The sequence below is a fragment of the Bombus affinis genome, chromosome 13 (assembly GCF_024516045.1).
Source record: "Bombus affinis isolate iyBomAffi1 chromosome 13, iyBomAffi1.2, whole genome shotgun sequence".
Taxonomy (NCBI): Eukaryota; Metazoa; Arthropoda; class Insecta; order Hymenoptera; family Apidae; genus Bombus; species Bombus affinis.
The window spans coordinates 10666204-10690583 of NC_066356.1; the positions used below are offsets into that span (position 1 = coordinate 10666204).

Here is a 24380-nt window from a genome sequence, read left to right on the forward strand (position 1 = left end):
TTGATGAGATTTTAAGGAATCCGAAGGTATAATTATTAAGACAAGCAATATTTTAATATCTTTAATATTTTGATATAATGACAAACAGTATTTTTTCAAAGTAGAAGATAAGAAGAATATAAACACATTCGTATCCTAAATTTGATAAAATCAAAGTTAAAACATCTTTTAAATTAATTATTCTCAAACTCTGTTTAACAGTCCTTTGTATCAGTAGTAAATATACAGGGACATTGAGCATATGTACATTACTTACATGTATATCGTTCACAACATATGTTGAAACTGTGAGTCGTAGAAGGAAAAAGTTACATGTTCACATACATAATTATCACGAGTGCGAAGTGAATCTTTTTGTACTTTCGTTCGATAAAACGAAGATTACATTTCGAAGAGGTCCGTTCCTCTTCTCCTGGATTATAAAATTCTTATAAAACATTGCTTTACATTATACTACACACGTACACGCGTGAACATACACGAAACATACATGAATAAATAAGTACAAGAGTAAAATTAATTTCCATTATCCTTACTAATGATACGAAATTTAATATACTTGGACTTGATTAATTAGTATATAAATGCTATAATAAATACAATAGTGTGCCGATATTTTTTGTAACCACTGTATGTATGACGTGTTATAAAATTGGTCGACAGATACGGTGATGTGGTGATGAGATCTAAAACGTTTTGCTATAATCGATGGAAAAAGGATCGAGTCAAGTACGCTATAAAAGTACACGGTCGGTTAGAGAATCAATTAGGTGTAATCCATACATGGTGAGTAACTTCTTTTGGAGCTGACCTCATTTTCATCGAATATTTGTTCATTGTACCAACAATAAAATTAAGTATCCTTGCCCCTTGTTATGTCGATTTCCAGTATATAATGCTATATAGCGTTAATTATATATTACACACATTCCTTACGCACAGAAGATTGTAGATGACTCCGATGAGATAATAGACTGTTAGCTAGTATCGAGATATTAAGAGTCCTTTCCGGCAGCTGCTTTCATGAAATATGTTAGCATATCGATAGGCAATGGGAATACGATCGTTGAATTTTTCTCGGCTGAAATAGTGTTTAAAGTCTGGAAACGATAAAAAAAAAGGTAACGATAATGATCAATAGCGTGTAAGAGAAACGATATAGGGTGGATCTCTCGGCAACAGCGATACAATCGGGTAAGAAAATATTTAAAATACATTCTTGATTTAATAAATCGAGTAGATTTTCAAAATCGTTTTTCTCCAAAAATAAAACCTCTTACCCAAAGATATTATTTTACATTTTCGACTTACTTCTTCGCAAGGAAATACCCGTTACCCGGTTGTATCACAGCTGCCTGCAGAGACACTCTGAGTAGCGCTCGTTTAACTTTTAATAAATCGGGATTCCAGATTATAATTCTGGCGGAACAGGTAGCAGTTTTATCGCAAAAATACTCTCGAGCCATTTGACAATGGAAAAAATAGAAAAAACGAGAACAAGGGAGAAAGACGTAATATCTCTCACTTACTTTACAGGTTTGAACGAGTTCGAAATACTGAGTAGCGAGAAATGGTGTGGCTGGGACGGGTCATTTGAATTTAGGTGAAATAATTCTATCGAAATCTATATAAGCACTACGATGAATAAAATCGGGTCGATAAAATACAAGTTAATAAATACGTACTTGTAAGTAGCGAAGTTGCAATGCGGCGGGTGAATCACCGATCACCTCCGAAGCTTCCCTTAACGCTCGACTAGCCTTCTGTTCACCCTCTGCTGCGATAACCTACGCATTCATGTGAAAGTGAATCTCATTATTTAGAAGGATCGACGATCGATAAAAGAGAAGGAAAAAGGAAGGAAAGAAAATCAATAATGAAATTTATTGGGAAGTGAAAGGGAAACGAACCTTGGCACGGGCTTCGCGAGCAGCTTCAGCTTCCGCAGCCATGGCCCTTTGTAATTGCACCGGTAGTCGCACATCTTTTCTGTGGAAAAAATTTATCGTACCTGCACGTGTACATATAAATAATATTTGTAATACTTATGATTATGATTTACGACGCAGTTGCATCGCGTTGGAGGCGCAAACTTACATTTCGACTCGTTCCACTTTGATTCCCCATGTATCGGTAGCTTCGTCCAAGGAAACCTGACATTCGGTTTTATTTCAAACATTCGAACAGCCGTGTATGTGTTTACGTGCACGCGTTGTGTGTGCTCTTACTTGATTCCAAATTGATTCCAGTTTACCTGCATGTTCCCGGAGATCGTTTCGCGTTCGCTGAGAATCTCGTGAAGCGGCCTGGTTCCCATCGTGTTGCGAAGCGTAGTTTGTGCCAATAGTTTAGTGCTGTGATGAGCGTTCTCAACGTTTGTGATCGAAATCGTCGCATTGTTCACGCGATAGTACACTACTGCGTCAACCGATACCGTCACGCTGTCCTTCGTCAACACCTAATTTCAAACAAGTTCTCTTAGCATTATTTCTCTCTTCGTTAAACCAAGTTAATGCACCATGTATAGGCTCAAGCTTAGGCCAGAACTCGGTGTTTTAAGGAATATTTTTAAATAACGTTATTTTTAAACTACTTTCTAAACTTGTTTGACAAATATATACATACATGTGTAAAATCTATGTTTAAAATAGCATAAACATCTGGTGCAGTATTTCGATTGATTAGATCGGCTAATCGTAAGATCAGCGACTTACTTCTTGAGGTGGTACATCGTACGTTCGTGTACGTAGGTCGACACGCGCGTAATTATCCACACAAGGCAGAATGAAAAAGATTCCTAGAAATAGTACATAGTCACATAACGATTCTCCGTTGAAATTGGATATAGAAATTCCAGTACAGTAGAACTTTTATCATTCGAGCTAATCATGTCACTAATGAATATTTAATAAACGTAGCCTAATTGTATTTTTACCGGGTCCTTTAGCACCACCAGCCAGAAGTCGTCCTAGACGAAATATCACGGCTCTCTCGTATTCTTGCACCACCTACAAAATTCTTGGTGATTCTTTTTTCCTTTTCTTTTTCTCGTCTTGCGACTTAATTAAAAATTTACATAATAAGCTTGTTTATTAATTATGTGCTATACTCATTGAGCTATGTTACGGACGTGTTGCAGGGAGTGCACGAACAAGCGGAAAAAGATAGAGGGGGATGAATACGAGTGTGATCGAACATCTAATTATAAGATAACCGGGAAAACGAGGTTACAGCTACAATGAATGAAGATCGTATAACGTTTGCAGCTAAGAAGATAGTCGAGATATTTTTGATCGAAGGAAAAACAGTACAATCCGAGAAAGTACTATTCTCATGTTGTCTTACCTTGAAGCAAATGAAGAGAGAAAATGGCATAGTAAGAATCACGATGATCCAAGATAATGCGACAAGAATATTTTTGCAGGTATTAGTGTTTACTTGCGTCTCTTCATCCGCTGAAACATAGTGAAATATAGTACCTTGTCAAAAGTAGCCTATTTATATTGCTTCGTAGAAGTGATATAATTAGGTCATAAAGCAAAATGTTGAATAGGGTCACCACTTGATTTAGCCACAGCTAAAATCGTACACATATTTTTAGGGCAGCTGAGTCAGTTTTTGTTTATAGTACTATTTGATAACTTGCCTAAGCCCTTCTTCGAATTATACTATTTAGGGATTAATGTATCGACTACACCAGCGATTTTCAGCCTTTTCCATCTCATGGGAAATACATATCATATTTCTAATTTGTTTTTATTTAACGATCTACGAGAAGAGAGGTCAATGCCCCTGATTAACGATAGCCAGGTACTACATGTTTTAAAAGACACAGCATTTGAAAATCGCGCGGCTATATTATTACAAAAATCCATTCAAATAAGTATCCATATAGGATGTAAGATGCTTGATGATTGCTTGGCTCTTTTGTATATTTTAAGAGCTATCGATCGAAATAGTCGATTTCTTCGTTCATTCATGGTCGTCAAACAGGAACGGAAGAAACGTGTAAATGTATTTTTAGGGGTATTCAGTAATGTCATCGATTTTACTAATGCCCCCGGTATATTCACGCGCAGATCGATATTTCGATGTTGTGTGTACAACCTACATTCGGAAAATTACGCCTCCGTACAAATGAGATAGATCGAAACGAAGCTACGTAGTATGGGAATTGAGAATACATACATAGTTCATGATGTACCATACATTGTTTGAAACAGCGATATAAGAATAAACCAGAACATTCTAGTGCAATAATTTGCAAACTAAATGATGTATATTAATAAATCGACAAGTTACAATTTATAGTTTGCAAACTACTCTTTTATTAATTTATAATTTTCTATCAAAAATAGGACAATCATATAGTTTACTTGCAACGTTTCATTCGCTTTATTATCAAACTTGTTCGTGTTATTTACTAATGCTAGTAATTTCTAACTTATAAAATTGTAGCTTATAAAATTTCACTCGTAATAATTTGATTCGTCGCCGATACAAAATGTATCGACAGGTTTTTAACGGTTTTAAAATCGTACGAAGAATTCCGAATAGCTCTGTTAATCTGTTAATGTCTGCTTACCGCCTGTCATCTCGAAGTGATGCGATTATTGAACTCGATTTGGCAATTGAGCGTAAAAATCACACAAATTCCTTACGCTCACCAAGTGTCTTTGAACTCTGAATAAATAGAAGGATATGGTGGGTTGTTTCGCCGACCGAAGCAAAACGAAATACGGCGGAGCTTCAATGTGTTACTCGTCACGCGATTTATTACGAGTAGTTGCCTAGTCAGTCTACGATCAACCACCCACCCAGGAAGTCCTCGCTTTCCTTTTCCTAGTACTTTTTTCCCCCGTTCTCCTCTCTCTTTTACTATCTCCCTCTGTCGGATAGATGTTCACTGTTGTTCCTTTCCTCTCACTCGTTTCTCTGCTCCCTTTAGTCATACCGACATGCGCGAAATGCGCACAGCCCTACCTTTTCTGTTTTCAATACTTGTCTTCCCCCCTATTTTTTCCTTATCGTTCAGCCCTCTAATTTCTCCTTTCCTTCTTTATTCTCTTTTCCTCGTATTTCTCATATCTTTCATATAATTGTCTGCAATTTGACCGAGGATGGAAAACATTTGGCAAACTATTGTAATATTGTAACAGGAATTGGAAGCACGCGAACCGACAGCTTCATTAATATGCTATTACAGGTTGTCTATATGTACGTATCCTGGGTTTATATACATACATAACAATAATAATCAAGTTACGTTAATTTAGTAAACGTTGTTACGTCGTAATCGTTTATATTATTTGCAAAAATGCGAATCTCCTCCCACGCTGTTGGAACCTGTAAGTCTTTTTCGAATTTCCCTGTTTCTAACATACTATGGGGCATCTACCACCATTTCAGGGACAATCTTCGCGTGAAATTAAGAAATAGTCCTCCATGCTGGTATACACAGAAACATGGAAACGTAAGAAATTAATCTTCACTGCCTTTTATCATTATTATTCTTGTTAGCTATCTGTATATAGTACACGCGTGTGTATAGATGTACGCTTCCGGTTCTCTATTTATGTACCATTTGTTACTTGTTACGTGTACAGTGCAGGTCGCATTCGTTCTTGAGATATTTCTATTGATTTATACTTAGGAACTACTCGTTACACGTGTTTATAGCCTATCTATCAGAATCAGCGATGCACAAGGTTAATGCTAAGCGTTACAACGTTGTCCACATACGAAACAGTGATTTTTATTGAAGAACTTTTGAGAGAGAATCGTGGCTTTCCTCTTCTTCTTTTTCTTCGTGCCTCTGTTGAATCTTACGTCTGACAATAACGAGTCGTTTCTACTTGAAACTTGCCACTTACAACTCGGAACCTATTGTTAATAGTTGTAGTTATAAGAAAAATCTTTATGGAGTTAGAAAATCGACGAGACAATTAATAATTGTTCGTTGTGGCATTCTGTTTTTGTACCTAAAAACTGTTTATTGTACACATAGATAGAATATACGTGTAAAATGATCGACGACCTTGTCTATAAGCTCAGTACGTTTTTCCGGAGTGTAAAGAAAATTTGACCTTCTTTAGACTCGAGTAATATTTTATGTCGTACAGTCCAACACATGCACACGTTGTGTATACGCGCGCTTCGATTTCGTTGAATTTGATAACGTACACGTAGCCCGGAAAATATTTGTACATTAAACGAAATTCATTTCTGAACGTAAGAAAAATCTTCGACTCACCACCGACGATACGATTCTGTATATCATCCGGTCGCGTATTGATCTGTATCGTTGATCCATTTCCATTGCTCATAGTTGCCATAGGTATAGACATATCAATGGGTTTCACGCGGGACTCAAATCTCGCCACCTAAATTAAAATTCGTATAGCGTGTACACTCGAGAAATATAACATAGGGGAAAATATTATTATAATTATAATAAGAATAATTATATAAGTGTAATACAATTATATGTGGCACAATTAAGTTTATATCGAAGTTTTTAATAGAAATTTAAAGTCGAGATACAGATCGTGCAAACATTAACCGATTTATTGTTCCAATAAAATACACGCAGTTTAGACATAAATAAATTGCGATTAAGGAATAAAAATCGTTGTTACCATTACCATGATCGTTGGTATAATTTTAAAACAACTGTATCATGTTTATCGAGTTTTCCAACATGCGTTGATATAGTGTACCAGAAGTTGGATATCGGATTAACAGCATGCCAAAATACTCGGAATAAGCATGACTGTTAATGTAATGATCGAAGAAAATGAGAAAAATGAGTTTTAACGGAATTCTTTCGTTACAGATCATTCTGTGGTACGGATGGAAAAAGTAGTAAAAACAAGCGGAAGAACATATATTCACCTTGTGCCAATTGTTGCGCGCCGTTGAAAGAACTAACAAGACTAATGAAGGTAACGTCGTGATGTCGTGACGCTTTATACTATATGCGCGGCCGCCGCCCTTACTAGTAGTATAGGAAAATATGTAATCCGCCAGTAGGCCTACTGTAAAGCGCAACTCGCGTTACAGAGTTTTTATTCTTTCCTTTCCGTCACGATCGAGACGATTCACACTTTGCCGTGAAAGTTAGTAGTAAGTTCAGGATAGAACTTGAAAAAGTAGAGAAAAACACGAAGTCAAGAGCACTGTATTCGCGTACATTTGTATGTCCTATCATATACATATATAGATAGTTCGGCGCAATCAGTTTTTCCTCCTACGATTTATCGGCACGATCAACTATAGAATATGTGGAATATGAAATAGCTGACGGACTATTGATAGTATGGGATACGACCTGAACCATCGCATTGATGGCATACGAGAATTTTAGAGGTTGCGTAATACCGACGAAAATATTCGGCCGTCGTTATAGACGCGACTCATTTTGGCATTGTTACATTTAGCACGCGTTACAAGATTGTTTCTAACGTATATTTAATTTAAATATGATTTATAAAAACGGTGCAGTAGTGCGTAATGGCAAATGAGACAGACACGTATGCTCATTATCAGCTCAATGACGTAAAACGTTAGAATAAAAGGATTCTCAACAAGTTGGATGTAACTGTATTAATACGTTAACTACGTCACTATTATTAAAATAACTAATATAATTAATACGTTACTATTGATACTAACTATAAAAAACAAGAGATGGAGTAAAAGTAGAAACAGATTACTATCGCGCTACCTGAAATCACGTGCTATTACGTGATCTCACGTGATACTCGACCAGTGTGATCCGTCGTATTTTCATTGTTTTAAATCCGTTGGGAACAAATTACAATCGCATCCCGCTTCACGGAATTTTACGTAAGAGCCTCATAGACGTACATAAGTCTGTAAAGAGCTCCTGCGCGATGGTTTTCTTGCTTACGAAAACTAGTATTAGTATCGTTACATTCCTCTATCGATGTTCTAATGAAACTTACCCTCCTCAAGGGGATCCATCACATTGCATATAATAAAATCTAATCACGAAGCTTATTGCGCTCTTTCTTTTTATATCATGATCGATTAGACCATGCAATAATTAAAATTTAGCTTTAATCATTCATCCTGAAGTATATATGGTATTTGCTAGAATGTTTTAGTAATGTCCACTTTGGTATCGACGATCCAGACCTAATCTAGATGCTTATCTGAATTGGTGAATTCTAAGAATTCATTCATCAGTTAAATACCGAGGAAAGAAGAAAGAATTAATGCGATGGTCATGCGATGAGACAATTATGTAACGTAACGGGACACGTTTGAAGCTTACACCGATACTTCGTTTCTAATAATTGGTGGGGGCAGCGACGCAAGCTAAAGTCCAAACAACACAAAAGTCCGGGCGCTAAAGCGAACACTGCTATAAATGGCTATATTCTTGTAAATATAAATCTCTTTGCGCTTATTTCGTGTTTCTGCGAGTTGATCTACGCATTTTACCGTGAACCAGAGATACTGTAAGATTTCCTATATCTTTCTCCTAATTTGAAGTACGACTGCTTGAGGTTTTGTACTTCGTTATTAACACGATATAGTACTAAATATCAATCCTACCCAAGATGTCACGTGCTATCATATGCAAAATAGTAGTGTGCAATTTCACGCGACGCGATAGTAATGTGTTTCTATCTTAACGCAAAGTGAAAGAGGATTAAAGAACAATGAGAAAAGTATTAATTAAGAGCATATGTTTATTGACATTACTCTTGTAATGTATAACAATATTACCGTATGATACATCGCGCATATTACGTTGATTGTAGACGCGAGTCGTCGGTAAACTGTTTCTCGCAAATACATCACTGCAATATGTTGTGTACTCGAGAGAATTAAAATTTAAAAACGATCATTTCGTTTGTCTTCGATAACTAACGTGCAAATCTTACATATTATCATACACTGATCAAAAGTGATGTATAAAAATGCACACTGATGTTTCATTTCGGCTGCTGATTTCGTTGAGTCGACTTACAAAGGAAAACATGTTGCAAGTACTTTATTCAGAATTGACTACTTGGCAGACCGTATTCGCACATCGAATTCGCTACTATTCGATTCGTACGCTTTCTCATACATAAACGTATGTACGGCATAACAGTTACAGTGACGCGAATGACGCGATCGACGCAGGCATTGTGTATACTTATCCGTGCAACGGAGCATTCGTTAGGCAAATTATTATTACATATTCGGGGAGAATCTAACGTGCGACGATATTCACGAAATGTTTCCACTGCAACTAGCAGCTTTGGTCTTTGTCACTGAGAGACACTGGACAGTACTGGTTGGGAGCAATTGTTGAAAAAAGTCTTGAAAATACTGGCTCGAAACTTTTTATAGTTCCATTTATGCGATTTCCTTTGTATTGGTAAATACTTTAGAATATACTTTAAAACGCAAGACCTGCTTCGGAGTAAGTGGTAAATATCTTCTCGATTGAATTAACGTAAGCTGCTGTCCTCAAGTCCAAGCCAAGATTGAACTTCATGGCTGTTTTCATAATAGCCTGTCATACGATAAGAATGAAGTTAAACAATGTTTAGACATTTTCCATTTGTTTACCGAAAGAGAAAGAATAGTTAATTACCCTCGCTGATCTTTCCATAGTGTAGTCCAAACCAGAATGAACAATATCTTTTTCAGAAGCACCAGAAATACGTTTTTGAAACGCTTCGGAGGGTGTAACAGGAATTCGACCGCCCACACGACCGAATCTACGTTCTAACGATTCTTGTACAGATTCTAAAATTTTTAATGAAAATTAGAAATTTACAATAATATGTGCGATCCAACTAGATTAAACCTTTATCATCTATACATATGATCATATATACCTAACAAGTGATAATTTGATTCCCTTTCATACTTAAAGGTTAAACGACCATAAGACACGTGATTTAAATTCTTTAACCACTCGAAGAAGGAAACGGTGACACCACCGGCATTGATATACAAATCTGGTATAACTAAGATATTTCGGTCGATTAAAATTTTATCGGCAGCTGGAGTAGTCGGTCCATTGGCAGCTTCGGCTATAATTTTTGCCTAAAATAAAAGCAGCAATTATTTAAAGAACGTTTGAAAACACACAACGATATATATTTATATACTTAATGTTAGAAAACAAATGTTAAGAAAATTCTTTACTTGAATAAGACCGGCATTGGCTTTAGTAATAACTTTCTCGACAGCCGCAGGTATAAATATATCACAAGGCTCGTACATAAGATTTTCACCTTCGTACGGTTTAGCATTAGGGAAGCCCACGATAGTACCATTCTCTATACGATAATCTTCTAGTTGCTGTGGTATAAATTATGTTAAGTAATCTTATTAATGTAGAATAATCTTGTTAAAATTATTACGTCATACACGAGAAAATTCACTTATTTTATATTAAATTTCAAATAGTTGCTTACCTTAGGATCAATACCTTCGGAATTATAGATAGAACCATCGTGCTCGATTACTCCTATGCAAGTGGCGCCTGCACGATGCAAATAACGCATTGAATGTAAACCGACGTTACCAAAACCTTGAATAATGAATGTTTTTCCTCCCCAACCAGGTGTGGTGCCTAATGGTAAAAAGTTAGTCGATGAGAAAAGAAGGCAGTGAATTAAGAGACTTATTGCTACCGACGAGTATGCTGTATCCAGGTAATTACATAAATAATACTACTGACACGATTATCGCATTTTTATCTTTTATGCTGTGTTTTAACAAAATAATTTAAAAAGTTGGAAAAGATAATGAATAGTATATTACAGCAACCATTATTAAAGTAAAGATAATGGCCAGAAATGGGCCAGGTGTATTTTAAAGTGGTGAATATATTAACAGTTGGCGCAATAACATCCAGAAACGAGATACGTACACACATATATATGTATAATTTTACACTAACCGACGGGAAACGAGGTACCTCACTCGTAATTATCTGTCTCAACTGTTCTAATTAACTGTTAGTATATCTTAACTCAAAAAGTACCCAATGTCAATGTGTTAGCTGTAAATGATTGACATATAGACATTCAATATAGAAGGGAATAATGTCCTCGTACCGATCATGCTCATGTAATTAGCTTCGTTGATAAAATTTTCTATTCCATGGAACAATCCACGCCCTGTCGCAGAAATACGTCCATGTATTCCACCTTGATTAATTGGTTTCCCTGTGACACAGGCGTGAGCGTTGATATCCACATGGCCTATAGTCTTGGCATATGTGTCTGCAATCCAGGACATTTCACGTTCTCCAGTTCCCATGTCGGGAGCAGGAACGTCGACGCCGGGTCCTTTAAATTCAAACGAGAATACATTTATGTAATTTTAACTAATATAGGGTATTCGCAAGGCCTTCTTATTCAATTGAACTAATATTATCGACGAAATTTTACAAGAGCTACAAATTACAAGTTGCCAGATCCAATAAATTCTGTTATATAATATGAAAAGTTTGGTAATAAAATAAATGGAATTGTAAAAATTACAAATGTTACTAAATATTAAAATAACATCTTTTATCAGATACACATAATATGAGATTTGAATTGTTTATTTAAAAATTTATCAATAATATATTGAAATTAAATATATAATTCGGCTAATCTATTCTCGATATTATTGAACGGATTAATTACTCCGTTTCTTATCTATAATTAAAACTGCTCCACAATGTTTATATTTTTGGCAACTTGCAAGTTACAATATTTTAAAAATTAAAGAATATTCTATCGAAAAAAATACGCAAGCATCCATATATGTATTTTCGAGCGATAGTTAATCTATAGCTGATCGTAGCAATCAGCAGTTATTAGAGAATAATTTCACGTGTATTGGTTTTAAATCCATTTATGTAACGTGTTCATTTTATGCTGACATGCTGAAGAAAATTTATCACAACGAGTCCAATAAACAGTTAGGTCGAAACAAATTTAATAATGCCGCGTACAAGTATGCAACAGAATCGCGTATCTTTTGCTTCTTTAATTCGTTCGTCCGTTCTCTGATCATCTTCGATGTAAATTTTAACAAAGGCATTTTTCGATATTTTGACGTATCTCACCAATAAATCCCTTCTTCGCGAGCTCCAGCGTGAACCTTCTTGTGATTTTTTCGAGCTCATGTTCCGAATACAATTTAGGATTAATCTTAATACCGGCTTTAGCTCCACCGAAAGGAACATCTACACAGGCACACTTGAAAGTCATCAATGCCGACAAAGCCTTTACTTCGTCCCGCGAGACATCCATCGAGAAACGAATACCTGTAACAAACAATCATTTCTTTTCTATAATTTTATACTTTTAAAATCAAATAGAACAATCAATTAATTCATAATTTGCAAAATATCTTTGCAACGTTCCATTTGTTCGAAATTTCATTACGAAACTTGTTAATGTTATGTAAGGATACTTATTAATACTTGTAACTTGTGACCAGTAAAATTTCGCTAATGTTCAATTGTGCAATATGGTCCTGCTGACATTCGATATATATAAATTGAAAATTTTCCACTGTCTTTATCTTCTATTTGTTTTATTTATATGCTTATATCATACGATAATGTAAAATACTAAACAAAATAAAATTAGTGTTTTTGAATAAATATAACGAATACGTATTCTAATAGCTATGATTGACGATAGTGACAGTGTATATATAGTCGCCCATAAGTCTTCGTGTACACCACATAAAGGCGATTTTAAAATGCCATAAAATACGTTCTATATCAAGACTGCTACAGGCTGTTTTACTGTTATTTATGTTACACAAAATCTAATGTATTGGTTAATACATATACATTACGCAACACGCGAATATAGCTGCCTACACAATGATTATCAGTCGTTATGCGCATATTTGTATGCGACCTCGCTAATGAATTTTCCAAACAGCAGCTGGAATTGTGCTATAAGCACAATGTTATCGGCTAAAATCTAAACAAATGATATAAAATCGAAGAAAAATTAATAAGTACGCATGCTGTTTTAGCAGGTTCGTGCAAATAAAAAAAAAAGCTGCGTCAATTTGTTTCCATGAGAGCATTGACCTTTCGAGCATCATCATGACACTGGCATGCTAGTGCCAAATTCTTAAATCAAATAGTGAATCAAGGTAGTTAGCTAATGTTTGGCAGGGACGAAGAAAAACACCAGACAGCTTGGCATTGTTACGTTGTATCGGCATCTTCTAATAGCAATGAGTTACGTTCGAAGACAAACATTCGCTGTTTCTTATAATAATAACGTGAATAAGAAACGAGGTGTAAGTAATTAGGATTGCGACTCTAATTATGTCACGCAGATGACAAAAGATGATAAAAACGACGTAATTTTTAAAAAGATCACCAGTGACGAATATAGGGGAAGGATGATCTTCGTCAACGGAGAATCGTCGAGTTCACTTTGCTTGGCTCTCAAAAAAGATCTACCTCACGAGATGCCGTTACGTTTCGCTCACGAGCTCAAGTACAAATTTATATCAAGGAGATGTTTCAATATGCGTGATTCGAATATCTTTCTCAACAAATCGGATAAACAACTGTTCAAGAAATCTAATTAATTCTGTAGGGTGAGTCAGTAATGATGATAAGTACAATCGTCAAAAAAACTATTCTGCTACGAAGTTATTCTCTTCCAGAATAACTTCCTACTGATTTTACTCGTTTTAACCATTCGACGATTAGCCAAGTTCCCATAAATAAATTTTCAAATTTGATCTTATCGAAAACAGAGCGCTGTATGAGAATATTCTTTCTTCCTTTTCTTCTTTTGTTTTTATCTTATTTTTCACGTAGAATCATCCCTTTACCGTCTGTACCACGATTATTGAATCACCCTGTATATCTGATATGTAAGTGCATATACTAACAAGAGATTTTAATTGCCATATCCTAGGCATCGCATTACTAGTATGTAAATCGACGCATCAGCGCGTTTAATCATTGATGTAATACAATCCTCGTGAGTAAGAAGTGCAAAAGCTATGAGAACGAAAAGCGTTGGCACATTATCGTTCCTCATCATCTATTTGTGCGTCACAAAACTACAATTTCTCCGATGAAGGCTATGTACAAATATATTTTCCACTCCATTTATAAAATAAATTGTTCATTACATAAAAACAGAATGACAGGAGTTTCTCTTTTAATAAGTTAATGCTATGTATTATATATCAAACGTAGTTTCAATAATCTGTCTATTAAAATCGAGGTTAAAACCATGTCATTTAACTCCTGAAGCCGTAAAATTATCATTTCCAATGTCTCGTCGTATACTGTACATTGAATACATAAAAGTAACTAGGAACTAGCACAAAACTCAACTAAAATTATGACACGAACAAAAGATATACAAATGTTAACAAAACAAGATAATTTTGAATTTAAATATATGTTGGATTTAGATTCGAAAAATTCGACAGAATGAAATTTTAGCGAATTTGATCCAGTGTAAGACTGCTCGTGCCTGTTACGTATCGTTATTGATGACGTAATTAATGCTAACATCAAATTTAAGCGGCCATGAGAGAAAAATTACATATTCTATGAGCCATCAGGCTTTCTTTCTTTCTCCTCCTCTCCTTCGTTTACGTTTCCCCCATACGTATGGGAGTGTAAACGATGTGACAATTCTGCATTTGTTCAAATGTTCTTAATAATAGAAGAAATAGTTGTAAGCAACAACTGTGTAATCAAGATCGCAGTTATTAAATATCAATGAAAAATAAATATATCGCAAGCATGGTAAATTAAAGGTAAAATAAAGAGTCTCTCGATTTACCTCCTTTGCAGGGTGTTCTATGAGTTGAATGTTGCGCGCGATAGCCAGTAATCATTTCATAGTCGCCCGAGTCGCGTCTCAAAGGGAAGGAGGTTTCGAGGATATGGTCACATTGTTCCATTAGCATCAAGATACCCTTCACTTTCTTTTTTCTCTCTTCCACGCTCATCCTGGAACGTTTACCGATATCTTCGACCAATTTGTCTTCGACGATCTGACAAGCTCGATGAAAAAAGTATTCGACCATATCGAAAAATTTTGGATTCAGATCGTCGGGGATATCCTTTAGTCGATCGGGTATCTGATGATCGGCATAACCGCGTGCTTGGAACGCCGGTACGATACGTATGAGCGTGTTATGAATAACATCATTACTCGGTACTTGTTTCAAAGCAATCGACGATCTTGTTAGTTTCCTTATGTGAAACATTTTCAATGTATCTCGTCACCGTTGTAATTAAATCGATTTTTACAACGCTTTTCTCACAATGTATGTCCTAACTTTTCTTGTCCCTTTCTTTTTTCTCTCTATCCCTACCCGTTCCTTCTACCTCACTTCCGATCTTAACAGAACTCGGTCTCTTAGCCGACTACCACAGTAATCGCGTTCCTTACCTACCGATCGAAACAATTTTACCTTTCCACCACGTTCGCAACACTCTACCTATCTCACCACTCACCACCCTACGTGCCAACGCCAACTGGTCCAATCGCTTCGAACACTTACCAACTCCGAGATTCTCTGTATGATTTCACTCGATGCGAACAAAATTCTGCCAACATTTACAAATAAATCTCCCTATGCGGTTCTGTGGTATTATTGTCATATTTTTGAATAACCAATTGAACATTAAATTTTTTTAATTTAAAATAGTTGTTAATAGTTGTCCGTTATATGAGTGGTAATCCGGATTTTGTAAAACATACTTTATTTCAAAGTTCCAAGAATATAACGACAAAACATGAGGAAATAATGATAGAATAAATTTGTTATTAATTAAAATAAATAACAACGGAAAGAACCGAAGAATTAAATCACAAACAGTATAAATGCGAGATATGTATCGTTTTAAGATGCTACCGAATCTAACAAATAATCAACATCGAGTGAACGATGATACTATTGTTTCAATTCTAAGTCGGGATTTATATTTTTATTAAGTTTATAGCCTGTTGTTATAAGAGATATTAAATATCTAAAAAAAATAATGCAGCTTCCTTATCGTTGTAATCTTATTATTAGAAACATATGATCCGTTAACATTTTTAAAATACAACCAAAATTTGATAGTTCTTTTCGTACGTAAGTGCTTTATCAACATATGTATTCATAGTCCATCGAAATATAATATTTTTAATACTTGTGACGTTAAAAATTAATAATTATGTACGATAAATTGACAGTAATTAATTTTCGCATATGTATAAGTGAATAGCACTTTCAAAGTAGGAATCATGTCAGAAAAATCAGTTTCTTCAGATCCTGTTATACAAAATCAGCCTAGAAAAGTTAAAAAATTTCATCACAAGGTTAATAAAAACAAAAATAGAAAAATATCTAAGAGGGAAACTTTTAACGAACAACCAGTGCTTGTTGATGATGAAAAGGGAAAGAAAGAGGAAAATAAAAGAGCAATCGAAGCTCGGAAAGCTAAAGTCCCAAAAGAAAAAGATACATTTCCAGAACATATTCCTGAAAAAGAAATTGACAAACTTTTAAGAAATGAAAATTCCGATGAAACACAATACATAGAAGGACAGTTACGTATCAATCCCAGGAATCGTGAATATGCTTATTTATCTTTCTCTGATGATCAACGCGATCTATTAATCATTGGCCTAAGGGATAGAAATCGAGCTTTTGATGGTGATTTTGTTGTAGCATGTATAAATCAGCCAGAAAAATGGGAAATGCATAAAGGATACGAGCAAAAAACAGGTGTTGTTGTTTTTATACGAGAGAAAATACATCCAAGAAGAACAATTGGATACTTCAAAGAAAATAATGAACTTTTTTATCCCAGAGATCGTCGTGTACCATTAGTTAAGATAAGTAAGAAATCTTTGAAACAGTTTGGCGTGTGTCAAAATTATAAAGACATATTATATTTGGTTGTTATAACTGACTGGATAAAGCCAAAGTTTGCAGTTGGGTATGATAAAAATTTATAAATCTAAACAAGTAGAAGCTTCAATGATTGTTGAAATAATATACTCACTTACATGGTATACAGGAAAATTGAAAAAATAATTGGAAGTATTGGCGATATAAAAGCAGAATCAAATGCAATATTATTTGAATATGATTTAGATGTTACACCTTATAGTCTAGATGTAACGAAGGAGCTTCCAAGTAGTGACTATTCTTTAACAGAAAATGATATTAAAGACAGAGAGGACTGGAAAGATGAATGCATATTTACTATCGATCCTGATACTGCTGTTGACTTAGATGACTCAGTCTCTTGCAAACCTTTGGAAAATGGAAATTATGAAGTAATTACACTGTTCTGTAGAGTTATTTCCAGAGAGTATACTTCATTTGTTTGTCTATTTGTTTATATGTATATGTGTATATATATATATTCTTCTTTTTCTAGATTGGTGTGCATATATCAGATGTTACTCATTATCTGGAATTCTTATCTCCATTGGATATTCAGGTTTCAAAACGAGCTACAACTATATATATGGCAGATAACACATATCACATGTTACCAAAAGAATTATGTCAAGTATGTTCTTTGTCACCTGGTCAGGATAAATTGGCTTTTTCTGTTATTTGGGAAATGACGCAAGATGCAAAAGTTGTTAAACATCGTTTTGCTAAAACTGTAATAAGATCATGCTGTCAAATGTCTTACCAGCATGTTCAGAAAATGATTGAAAATCCAGAATATAATTGGCCAGATAACTATATATATATAGATGGAAATTACAAGCTTAATGATTTGTCAATAAAAGTAAACATTTTACACAATTTAGCTATTCAAATGCGTAAGAGAAGATTTGAAAATGGTGCGCTACAAATAGATCTACCAAAATTATATGTCAGGGTTGATAGAATTACGGGTTTACCAATATCGTACAATATAGAAGAACAGCAAGATAGTAACAGGTATTTTTAATATTTTTAAAGTTATACTATTCTTAAATTATGATATAAATGTGCATATACATTATATTTTAGACTTATAGAAGAGTTTATGTTGCTAGCTAATATGACAGTTGCTAAACACTTATACAATGTAATTCCGGAGACTGCTTTATTACGCATCCATACAAAGCCCTCAAAATATATTCTCAGTACGACGCAAGATATGCTGCAAAAATTTGGCATTCATTTAGATATTACATCATCTACATCTTTGCATGCTAGTATGAAACGTTATGAAGAAGGACTAGAACCTGAAGACGATGAAAGAAGAATAATAATGAAATATAGGATGATGGTTATCAACAATCTTTGTTCCAGAGCTATGGCTGTATGATTTTTTCTTTAGTTTTGAAGAACTTCTTAATACATGTATAAAAATTGAAATCACTCTCTACATTTTTAGCGAGCTACCTACATATGTTCGTCTACAGTGAAAGCACAGGAGGAATTGAGACATTATGCTTTAAACACATCGCTTTATACGCATTTTACGTCCCCAATTAGACGATATTCCGATTGTGTTGTACATCGTTTACTTTATTCAACTTTAAGAAATATAGATATGCCTAAAGAATGGACAAGAAAACTTTGCAAATCGTAAGTTACTTAGGAAAAGGCTGGAATAATTAATTAGTATAACATGTATAAATGAAATATTTTTAATATTTTTATATGGTTTCTACCAAGACAGAATAGCGGCAAATTGTAATATAAAGAAATTTAATGCGAAAATGGCACAAGAGCGAAGTAACGAATTGTACTTTATGTATTTGATAGATTTAAAGGGTCCTATTGTTACAATGGGTATCGTGTTGAGTGTACATGAAAATTTTATAACTATTATATCGTGTCAACTTGGCATAAAATTAAAGGTTTTCTTCACGCACTTAGAAAATTTGGCACTCGTCGAATATTCTTCGGAATGCTCCATTCCAACGATAAACATCTCTTGGAAACAACCTGCTATTACTCAGGTAATATAAAGAAGTATATTAATGTTGTGTATATTATCTAAATATAACAACAGCTTATATGACAGTATGAACAATATAATTTACCTGACGTTTTTCAGGTAATAAATGTTTTTACTTTATTGCATTTGAGAATTGAAAAGCATCCTGAATCTTTTCAATTAACTGGCACTCTTTTACCACCGATTCAGGAAATAGAAATATAATGGTATTTTGCTGTAAATTAAATTTGAAGACGACCATTATAAAAATATTTATATATATTATATATTTATATATATGTACATTATTTTATTATACACTTATATATTATACATTTTTAATGTGAACGTGAAATGTTAATTTAATGATAAAAATTTCTTTATCTAATAGATGCATTTTTAACGAATTGACAGAAAAAATATATTGGACGTTTCGCAAGAACATTATTTATTTCAATTATATATTAATGTACATTGTGGTAATATTTTTACATACTTGTAATCGTACAGTTACATTAATCGCTGAACGATTATTACATATACAAATAAATAACCCTTATTTATATTTAGCTTCATATCTGTACATAAAGTCCTGTATACCATGTGCAAAGCATATATTTTATTTGCATACGAAAAGAAACATAATTGTGGAAGTAATTCAGATCTGTTAGTATTCAGTATTCTGCTACTTTTTATGTAATTATATTTACACAATTAAATGATAACTTTTGCATGATTAACTAAAAAAAAGAAAAATGACAAGTTTCTCAGGAAATATGATTTTCTTTATTTTAAGAAAGTATAAATATTTCTTAATTTCATTCAAATTAATCATTTTAAACATTAGTTTTTTACAATAGAGCATGATCGTGTTATTTTGTCACTAACGAGTTCTCAATTAAAATGTAACTTTACTTTCATAGCAGTATGTACTTTGAAACTTATTTTCTTAGAATTTATTGAAGAGTTATAGAGCTTTGTACATTAAATATTTTAAAGTCAAAAATTACAGTTTATGGTATATTTCAAAAGTTGTTGGTTTGATCAATAATAAAAGGATAACGGGAATCTTGGGCTCTACAAAATGACATATAGTCGTTAACCGTGCAAAATATTCATTGCTGTTTTTGAACAATATATTTTTGTAATTCAGATCAAAAGTATCGACAATGTGTAATGTAATGTAAGTATCCGCATTAAAACAAGAAAGCGACACATTGAATAACAGTCTTTTTAATTTATTTTGTATCGCTTACGCTAATAAATTATAATACTAAGAATTAAAGTATAATTAATATAAGTTAGTATCTGGATTTTTTAGATCAAGTGTGATAGAGAATGTACATTAAAGAATCTTCTATTAAATTCTTGTCATCGTTGAGGAAAACTTATACTAGATATATTAGGTTAATGCATGTGATTGTTACTGTTCTTACGATTGAGACTTATTTTGATGTTCATAATTTACAAGTCTCTGACCAACAAGATATTTATCATTTTTTATATGTTCATAAAGCTTTTTAAACTGTCGAACTTGAAAGTAAATAACAATACATATTAAGTGTACTAATAACAGGAAAGGATATAAATGTCTAGCAATTAGAATTTGTGTTTGTAGATTCGTGATTAAAAGTGGGACTATTCCGTAAGCTACAGCATAGGGAACAGCTAAAGCAAGACCGAAACAACATATTACCGGTGCTGCTAATTCTGTAACGATGAATTTCAAATCTATTTCCCGAATACCCTCGTTGTATGCTCGTTCAATTGCAAGACGAATTCTCCAATCCGGTCCCATCATAATTATAGCGGTCGCTATTTTTGTGTACAATACACCTAGGGCCCAATCTTGCCAGATAAACAAAATAGGATTTTGTTCTAGCGGTACACGCAATGGTACAACAACGACTAGTTCAAGAAGAAGACCAAACAAAAGCGGTATTAGGCCAATAAGTAAGAAAAATGCTACTGATGCTTTAACACCTATGATCGCCCAATGTTTTATTCTATCTAAAAGAGCTCTTCGACCACGAGGCAACCAAGAAAATGCTAAGGCTAATCCTCTTGCTGCCGCCCAACATACGTACATTCCACAAGCTATGGTGTACAATTCATGTACTCGTCCAGATAAAGCAACTGCGGCTTCGTTGGTATCTGAAATATTAAAAACAACGCTATGATCAGAAGGATAATTTGAGAGGAAGTAGATATCCAAGTATGTTGACAGGAAAGATGAATAAGCATTTCATACTTTAAAAAGCGAACTTACCAGACCCACTTAAGGCAGGTGGTAATACTGGTGGAGATGGAGCCGGAGCTCCGACCATCCACAATGCCATAACTCTGCGTCCAAGCCAAACAGGGAGAATCATTGCAATTAAACTAGCGATAACAAGAGAAACGCAAACACAAAACAGAAGGCCAATTAGACGAGCAGGAAACCAGCGTGGTCTGATATACGGTTGGAAACCTGTTGGTCCTCCTCTTTGTAACAACGCTTGATGCGCCGCTCCTAAATCAGGATGTTGCGGTTCCTCAATTACGGCCGGCCCTGGATCTTCAGTTTGTTCTCTTAAAAGATACGATTGGAGATCTAACATCCAGGCTACCACTCGACACCATCCTCTTATTAGGGCTTTTAACCATGTACGTGTATGAGATTGCTCCAATAATGCAGGAAGAATAACTTGTAGTAATAGCAGTTCTAAAGACAATTCGCTGATCTAATTTAAAAATAAAGAAACAAATAAAGTAATACATCACAATTGTTAGTAAGAGGAATTTTGAATTTTCTCTTTTAACTAATAATTAACTTCTTACCTGAGCTTCGCTCTGAATAGTCACGGTATATGGCAAAAATCCTGGCCATGCCCATCTTAAGAGTTTCACAGGTAACCATAGCATTAATAAAATAGCAGTTCCAAATATCACTGCAGATGCTACGAGCCTTCTAACATGTCTTAAAATTGGAAGATGTATCATTTCTTGTATAGGAGAAAAATCGGGATCATTTAAATTTCTTAAGAACCAAAGTACTCCTGGCCGTAAGACCTCTCGTAATAACAGAATGAACGAAGCAAAGTAGTATATATAAATCATTCCCACCAACCAATGTAAGAACATTGAAGTACCAGGGGCTAGTTTAAACGAAGATTCTCTGTCTCGAAGTGTGGCGTCGAACATTGCTAATGAACAAATGTCTAACCACCAACCACAAACCAGAGGAAGTACTCCTATCTCAACGACCGAAAGTAAAGAAACCTTTACTATAACGTAACATAAGCCCAATAATCGTTGAGAACGTTGGAAACCTAAAGGTGCTGCTAATGTATGAAGGACAACCAGCCCTACTCCAGTAACACAATAACCACATAATGTAGTTACTAATCCTTCGAAGTGTGAAGCAGCTGCATATTCTTGTAGATCTAGCAATGCTATTGCAAAACTACCGACATAGTACGGATAAAAAGCGAAAACCTGAAAATAAGAACATCGCATTTTGTACGACAAAAATTGATTATTTCGTCTTATATTTACGATTTAAAACATATAAGCAAAGCATACCATAATAAATAGCGTATTTAATGAAACGACCCAAAATACGTGTCCAAGAAAAACAAGGGATCCATCTAAGCCTAAAAGGCGCTCCCAAGTTAACTCTTCCGCGGGCCTATCCCACTCTAATGGATTCCAGTTTGCTTCCTCATCTTCTCCTTGAGCCTGACCCTGGGCTTGATCCCTCCACCCTTCCCCAACTCTCGCGTTTGCTTGTTCACCATCTATACCCAATTCGTCTCTAGGTGCTGCAGGTTGTTCTGCATCCCTTGGTGGAATCAGTGGTTCTACATTTCGAGGTACTACTACATGCGGCTCGACAGGTTGTTCTACTTGTTGATCAGCGCTTCTGGGGGCAGCGTGTGGCTCAATGTCTCTACCAATTCCTTCAACTTCATTGATTCTTTGATTATTTGGTAAATTATTATCTTCTACTCTATGTCCCTCCACGTTTTCCACATTATCATTGTTTGAATTTTCTGGTAAAATTGGTGGTTCATCAACAAAGGGTGGTACATTATTATTATCTTGAATTTCTTGTTGAAGAGCTCTTTGCTCTTGAAACTGTTGCATGGGAATCTCTAAGTTAGGTGGTGGATTGTCGACTGGGGGCAATTGTACATTATCTCGATCAAGCCAATCAGGACCACCAGCATGTAAAATTTGTTCTCTTAGCCATACTAAACCGATAAATGCAAACAGAGTACAAGTTACCACAAAGCATCCATGAAATACATCTGATGATATATTTTCAGCAGATAACATATCCATTGGTAATGACATTATCTGTGAACAAAAGATATGGGTACTTCATCTTTTGACACAAAGTATTAAAAATTTAGATATGTTTTAAAGTTATAAGAAAGTATTTACTCGAACCAGATCTAGAGAACCACTGAATAACGCTCTGTAAGTTCGGCAAGCTGTCAGTGGAACAACTCCTAACCATGCTATTGCAACCAAGGTATAATGTAACCAATATTTTACTGCTGTTACAATGTTGGAAAATAATCCTCCAATAACATCTCTTAATGGTAAACGACGTGGCATATCTGGGCTATAAATCGGTGTAAAAGAAAAGCGATATCCGCAAAGTTCACAATATTCTTTACGCGAATATCGCATCCATTGTACTAAACATTCCTGATGTATCCATTTAATACTGCCTGTGCAGATACAGGGATGAAAGAGAGGTCTATCAGCAAGACCTTCAGATCTACAAACTCTGCAGATGTCTGCTCCTGACATGTCCTCCGTCATGTTTGGTTTTGTTTAAAATAACTGACTAAAGCAACGATCAATTTTCTGAAAGGAAAATGTTTAAAAAATTGTATAGTAAAAATGCAGAATATATATCTATTTCCTATATAACGAAATAATAATGGTTACAAGGTCGTATGCATAAATGTATTTAAATTATTAAAATACAACCAAGAGAAGTTAAAAGTTGTGGAATTATTAAATGTGAAACATTAAGAAAGAACATTAAATGGTAAAATGACAGAGCAAAAATAAAAGACTACATCGAAAGTGCGGAATGTGTCACTGGGAATATTTAATATCAAACATATAAAAAATTTTACTTTAAAAAATTTAATCTAATTTCATAAACTGGATAATATTACTTACATAATAACATCGTTTACTTACTCATGCTCTGATAAAGATGCACAAAATCCAAAATTACTGTGCAAAATATTGAAAATGTCTACTGCTACTTCCAGTTCTTTTCTTCTTGCATCGACATACTTGCAACGTTTGCAATAAAAATGTCACTGTTCTTCCTAAACGATGTGTATTCTATCATTTTTAATCTGTTACAAATTACACATTCCAATACGTAAAGATTTCATTAAATTACGGCATTCAATTTGACTGATACCTATTGAATTGTACGCAA

At 34.5% G+C, this 24380-nt stretch overlaps 4 protein-coding genes and 1 long non-coding RNA gene across 10 annotated transcripts; 2 read left to right on the top strand and 3 right to left on the bottom strand.

Annotated features, from left to right (window-relative positions):
- Positions 1–46: 46 nt before the first annotated feature.
- LOC126923135 (band 7 protein AGAP004871) lies at positions 47–6772 on the bottom strand. Of its 2 annotated transcripts, XM_050736280.1 has the most exons (10): positions 6645–6772; positions 6254–6383; positions 3346–3455; positions 2936–3008; positions 2715–2797; positions 2255–2458; positions 2098–2153; positions 1911–1989; positions 1686–1787; positions 47–1100 (listed from the first exon to the last, which is right to left on the bottom strand). In XM_050736280.1, the coding sequence occupies exons 1-10, from the start codon at positions 6645–6647 to the stop codon at positions 996–998; spliced, it is 945 nt and encodes a 314-aa protein (XP_050592237.1). In that variant the 5' UTR covers positions 6648–6772; the 3' UTR covers positions 47–995. The 2 variants fall into 2 exon arrangements, with proteins under 2 accessions (XP_050592237.1, XP_050592238.1); XM_050736281.1 differs by lacking the exons at positions 6254–6383; positions 6645–6772 and adding an exon at positions 4586–4832.
- Positions 6773–8702: 1930 nt separating this feature from the next.
- Positions 8703–15535, bottom strand: LOC126923116 (glutamate dehydrogenase, mitochondrial). Its single transcript, XM_050736236.1, has 8 exons — positions 14817–15535; positions 12098–12298; positions 11094–11327; positions 10449–10606; positions 10177–10332; positions 9864–10074; positions 9617–9771; positions 8703–9535 (listed from the first exon to the last, which is right to left on the bottom strand). Exons 1-8 carry the CDS (start codon positions 15244–15246, stop codon positions 9419–9421), a joined length of 1662 nt encoding a protein of 553 aa, XP_050592193.1. The 5' UTR covers positions 15247–15535; the 3' UTR covers positions 8703–9418.
- On the top strand, positions 10595–14996 carry LOC126923163 (uncharacterized). 3 transcript variants are annotated; one of them, XR_007713062.1, is made up of 4 exons: positions 10596–10688; positions 13027–13299; positions 13378–13605; positions 13932–14996. It is a non-coding gene; the product is annotated as an uncharacterized LOC126923163 (long non-coding RNA). The 3 variants fall into 3 exon arrangements; XR_007713063.1 differs by having other exon boundaries at positions 10595–10688; positions 13030–13299; positions 13378–14996; XR_007713061.1 differs by having other exon boundaries at positions 13378–14996.
- Positions 15536–15658: 123 nt separating the features above from the next.
- LOC126923110 (DIS3-like exonuclease 2) lies at positions 15659–19494 on the top strand. 2 transcript variants are annotated; one of them, XM_050736226.1, is made up of 7 exons: positions 15659–16969; positions 17051–17312; positions 17417–17934; positions 18007–18301; positions 18377–18570; positions 18665–18947; positions 19046–19494. In XM_050736226.1, exons 1-7 carry the CDS (start codon positions 16272–16274, stop codon positions 19148–19150), a joined length of 2355 nt encoding a protein of 784 aa, XP_050592183.1. In that variant the 5' UTR covers positions 15659–16271; the 3' UTR covers positions 19151–19494. The 2 variants fall into 2 exon arrangements, with proteins under 2 accessions (XP_050592183.1, XP_050592184.1); XM_050736227.1 differs by lacking the exon at positions 19046–19494 and having other exon boundaries at positions 18661–18904.
- LOC126923104 (E3 ubiquitin-protein ligase MARCHF6) lies at positions 19357–24298 on the bottom strand. Of its 2 annotated transcripts, none has more exons than XM_050736200.1 (6): positions 24131–24298; positions 23360–23785; positions 22490–23266; positions 21746–22402; positions 21195–21648; positions 19357–21079 (listed from the first exon to the last, which is right to left on the bottom strand). In XM_050736200.1, exons 2-6 carry the CDS (start codon positions 23738–23740, stop codon positions 20358–20360), a joined length of 2991 nt encoding a protein of 996 aa, XP_050592157.1. In that variant the 5' UTR covers positions 23741–23785; positions 24131–24298; the 3' UTR covers positions 19357–20357. The 2 variants fall into 2 exon arrangements, with proteins under 2 accessions (XP_050592157.1, XP_050592156.1); XM_050736199.1 differs by having other exon boundaries at positions 23354–23785.
- Positions 24299–24380: the final 82 nt, after the last annotated feature.

Coding starts and splice junctions, on each gene's coding strand:
- LOC126923135 (XM_050736280.1), bottom strand. Junction 2,154..2,254: donor CGATCTCCGGGAACATGCAG/GTAAACTGGAAT, acceptor ACCGAATGTCAG/GTTTCCTTGGACGAAGCTAC. Junction 1,990..2,097: donor AAAGTGGAACGAGTCGAAAT/GTAAGTTTGCGC, acceptor TTTTTTCCACAG/AAAAGATGTGCGACTACCGG.
- LOC126923116 (XM_050736236.1), bottom strand. CDS start 15,246: ATGTTTCACATAAGGAAACTAACAAGATCGTCGATTGCTTTGAAACAA. Junction 11,328..12,097: donor CGCGAAGAAGGGATTTATTG/GTGAGATACGTC, acceptor TTGAATTTAAAG/GACCCGGCGTCGACGTTCCT. Junction 9,772..9,863: donor ATCAAATTATCACTTGTTAG/GTATATATGATC, acceptor TAAAAATTTTAG/AATCTGTACAAGAATCGTTA.
- LOC126923110 (XM_050736226.1), top strand. CDS start 16,272: ATGTCAGAAAAATCAGTTTCTTCAGATCCTGTTATACAAAATCAGCCT. Junction 18,302..18,376: donor TTTGTTCCAGAGCTATGGCT/GTATGATTTTTT, acceptor CTACATTTTTAG/CGAGCTACCTACATATGTTC. Junction 18,571..18,664: donor ACAAGAAAACTTTGCAAATC/GTAAGTTACTTA, acceptor CTACCAAGACAG/AATAGCGGCAAATTGTAATA.
- LOC126923104 (XM_050736199.1), bottom strand. CDS start 23,740: ATGACGGAGGACATGTCAGGAGCAGACATCTGCAGAGTTTGTAGATCT. Junction 22,403..22,489: donor TAAATACGCTATTTATTATG/GTATGCTTTGCT, acceptor TCTTATTTTCAG/GTTTTCGCTTTTTATCCGTA. Junction 21,649..21,745: donor CTATTCAGAGCGAAGCTCAG/GTAAGAAGTTAA, acceptor TTTTTAAATTAG/ATCAGCGAATTGTCTTTAGA.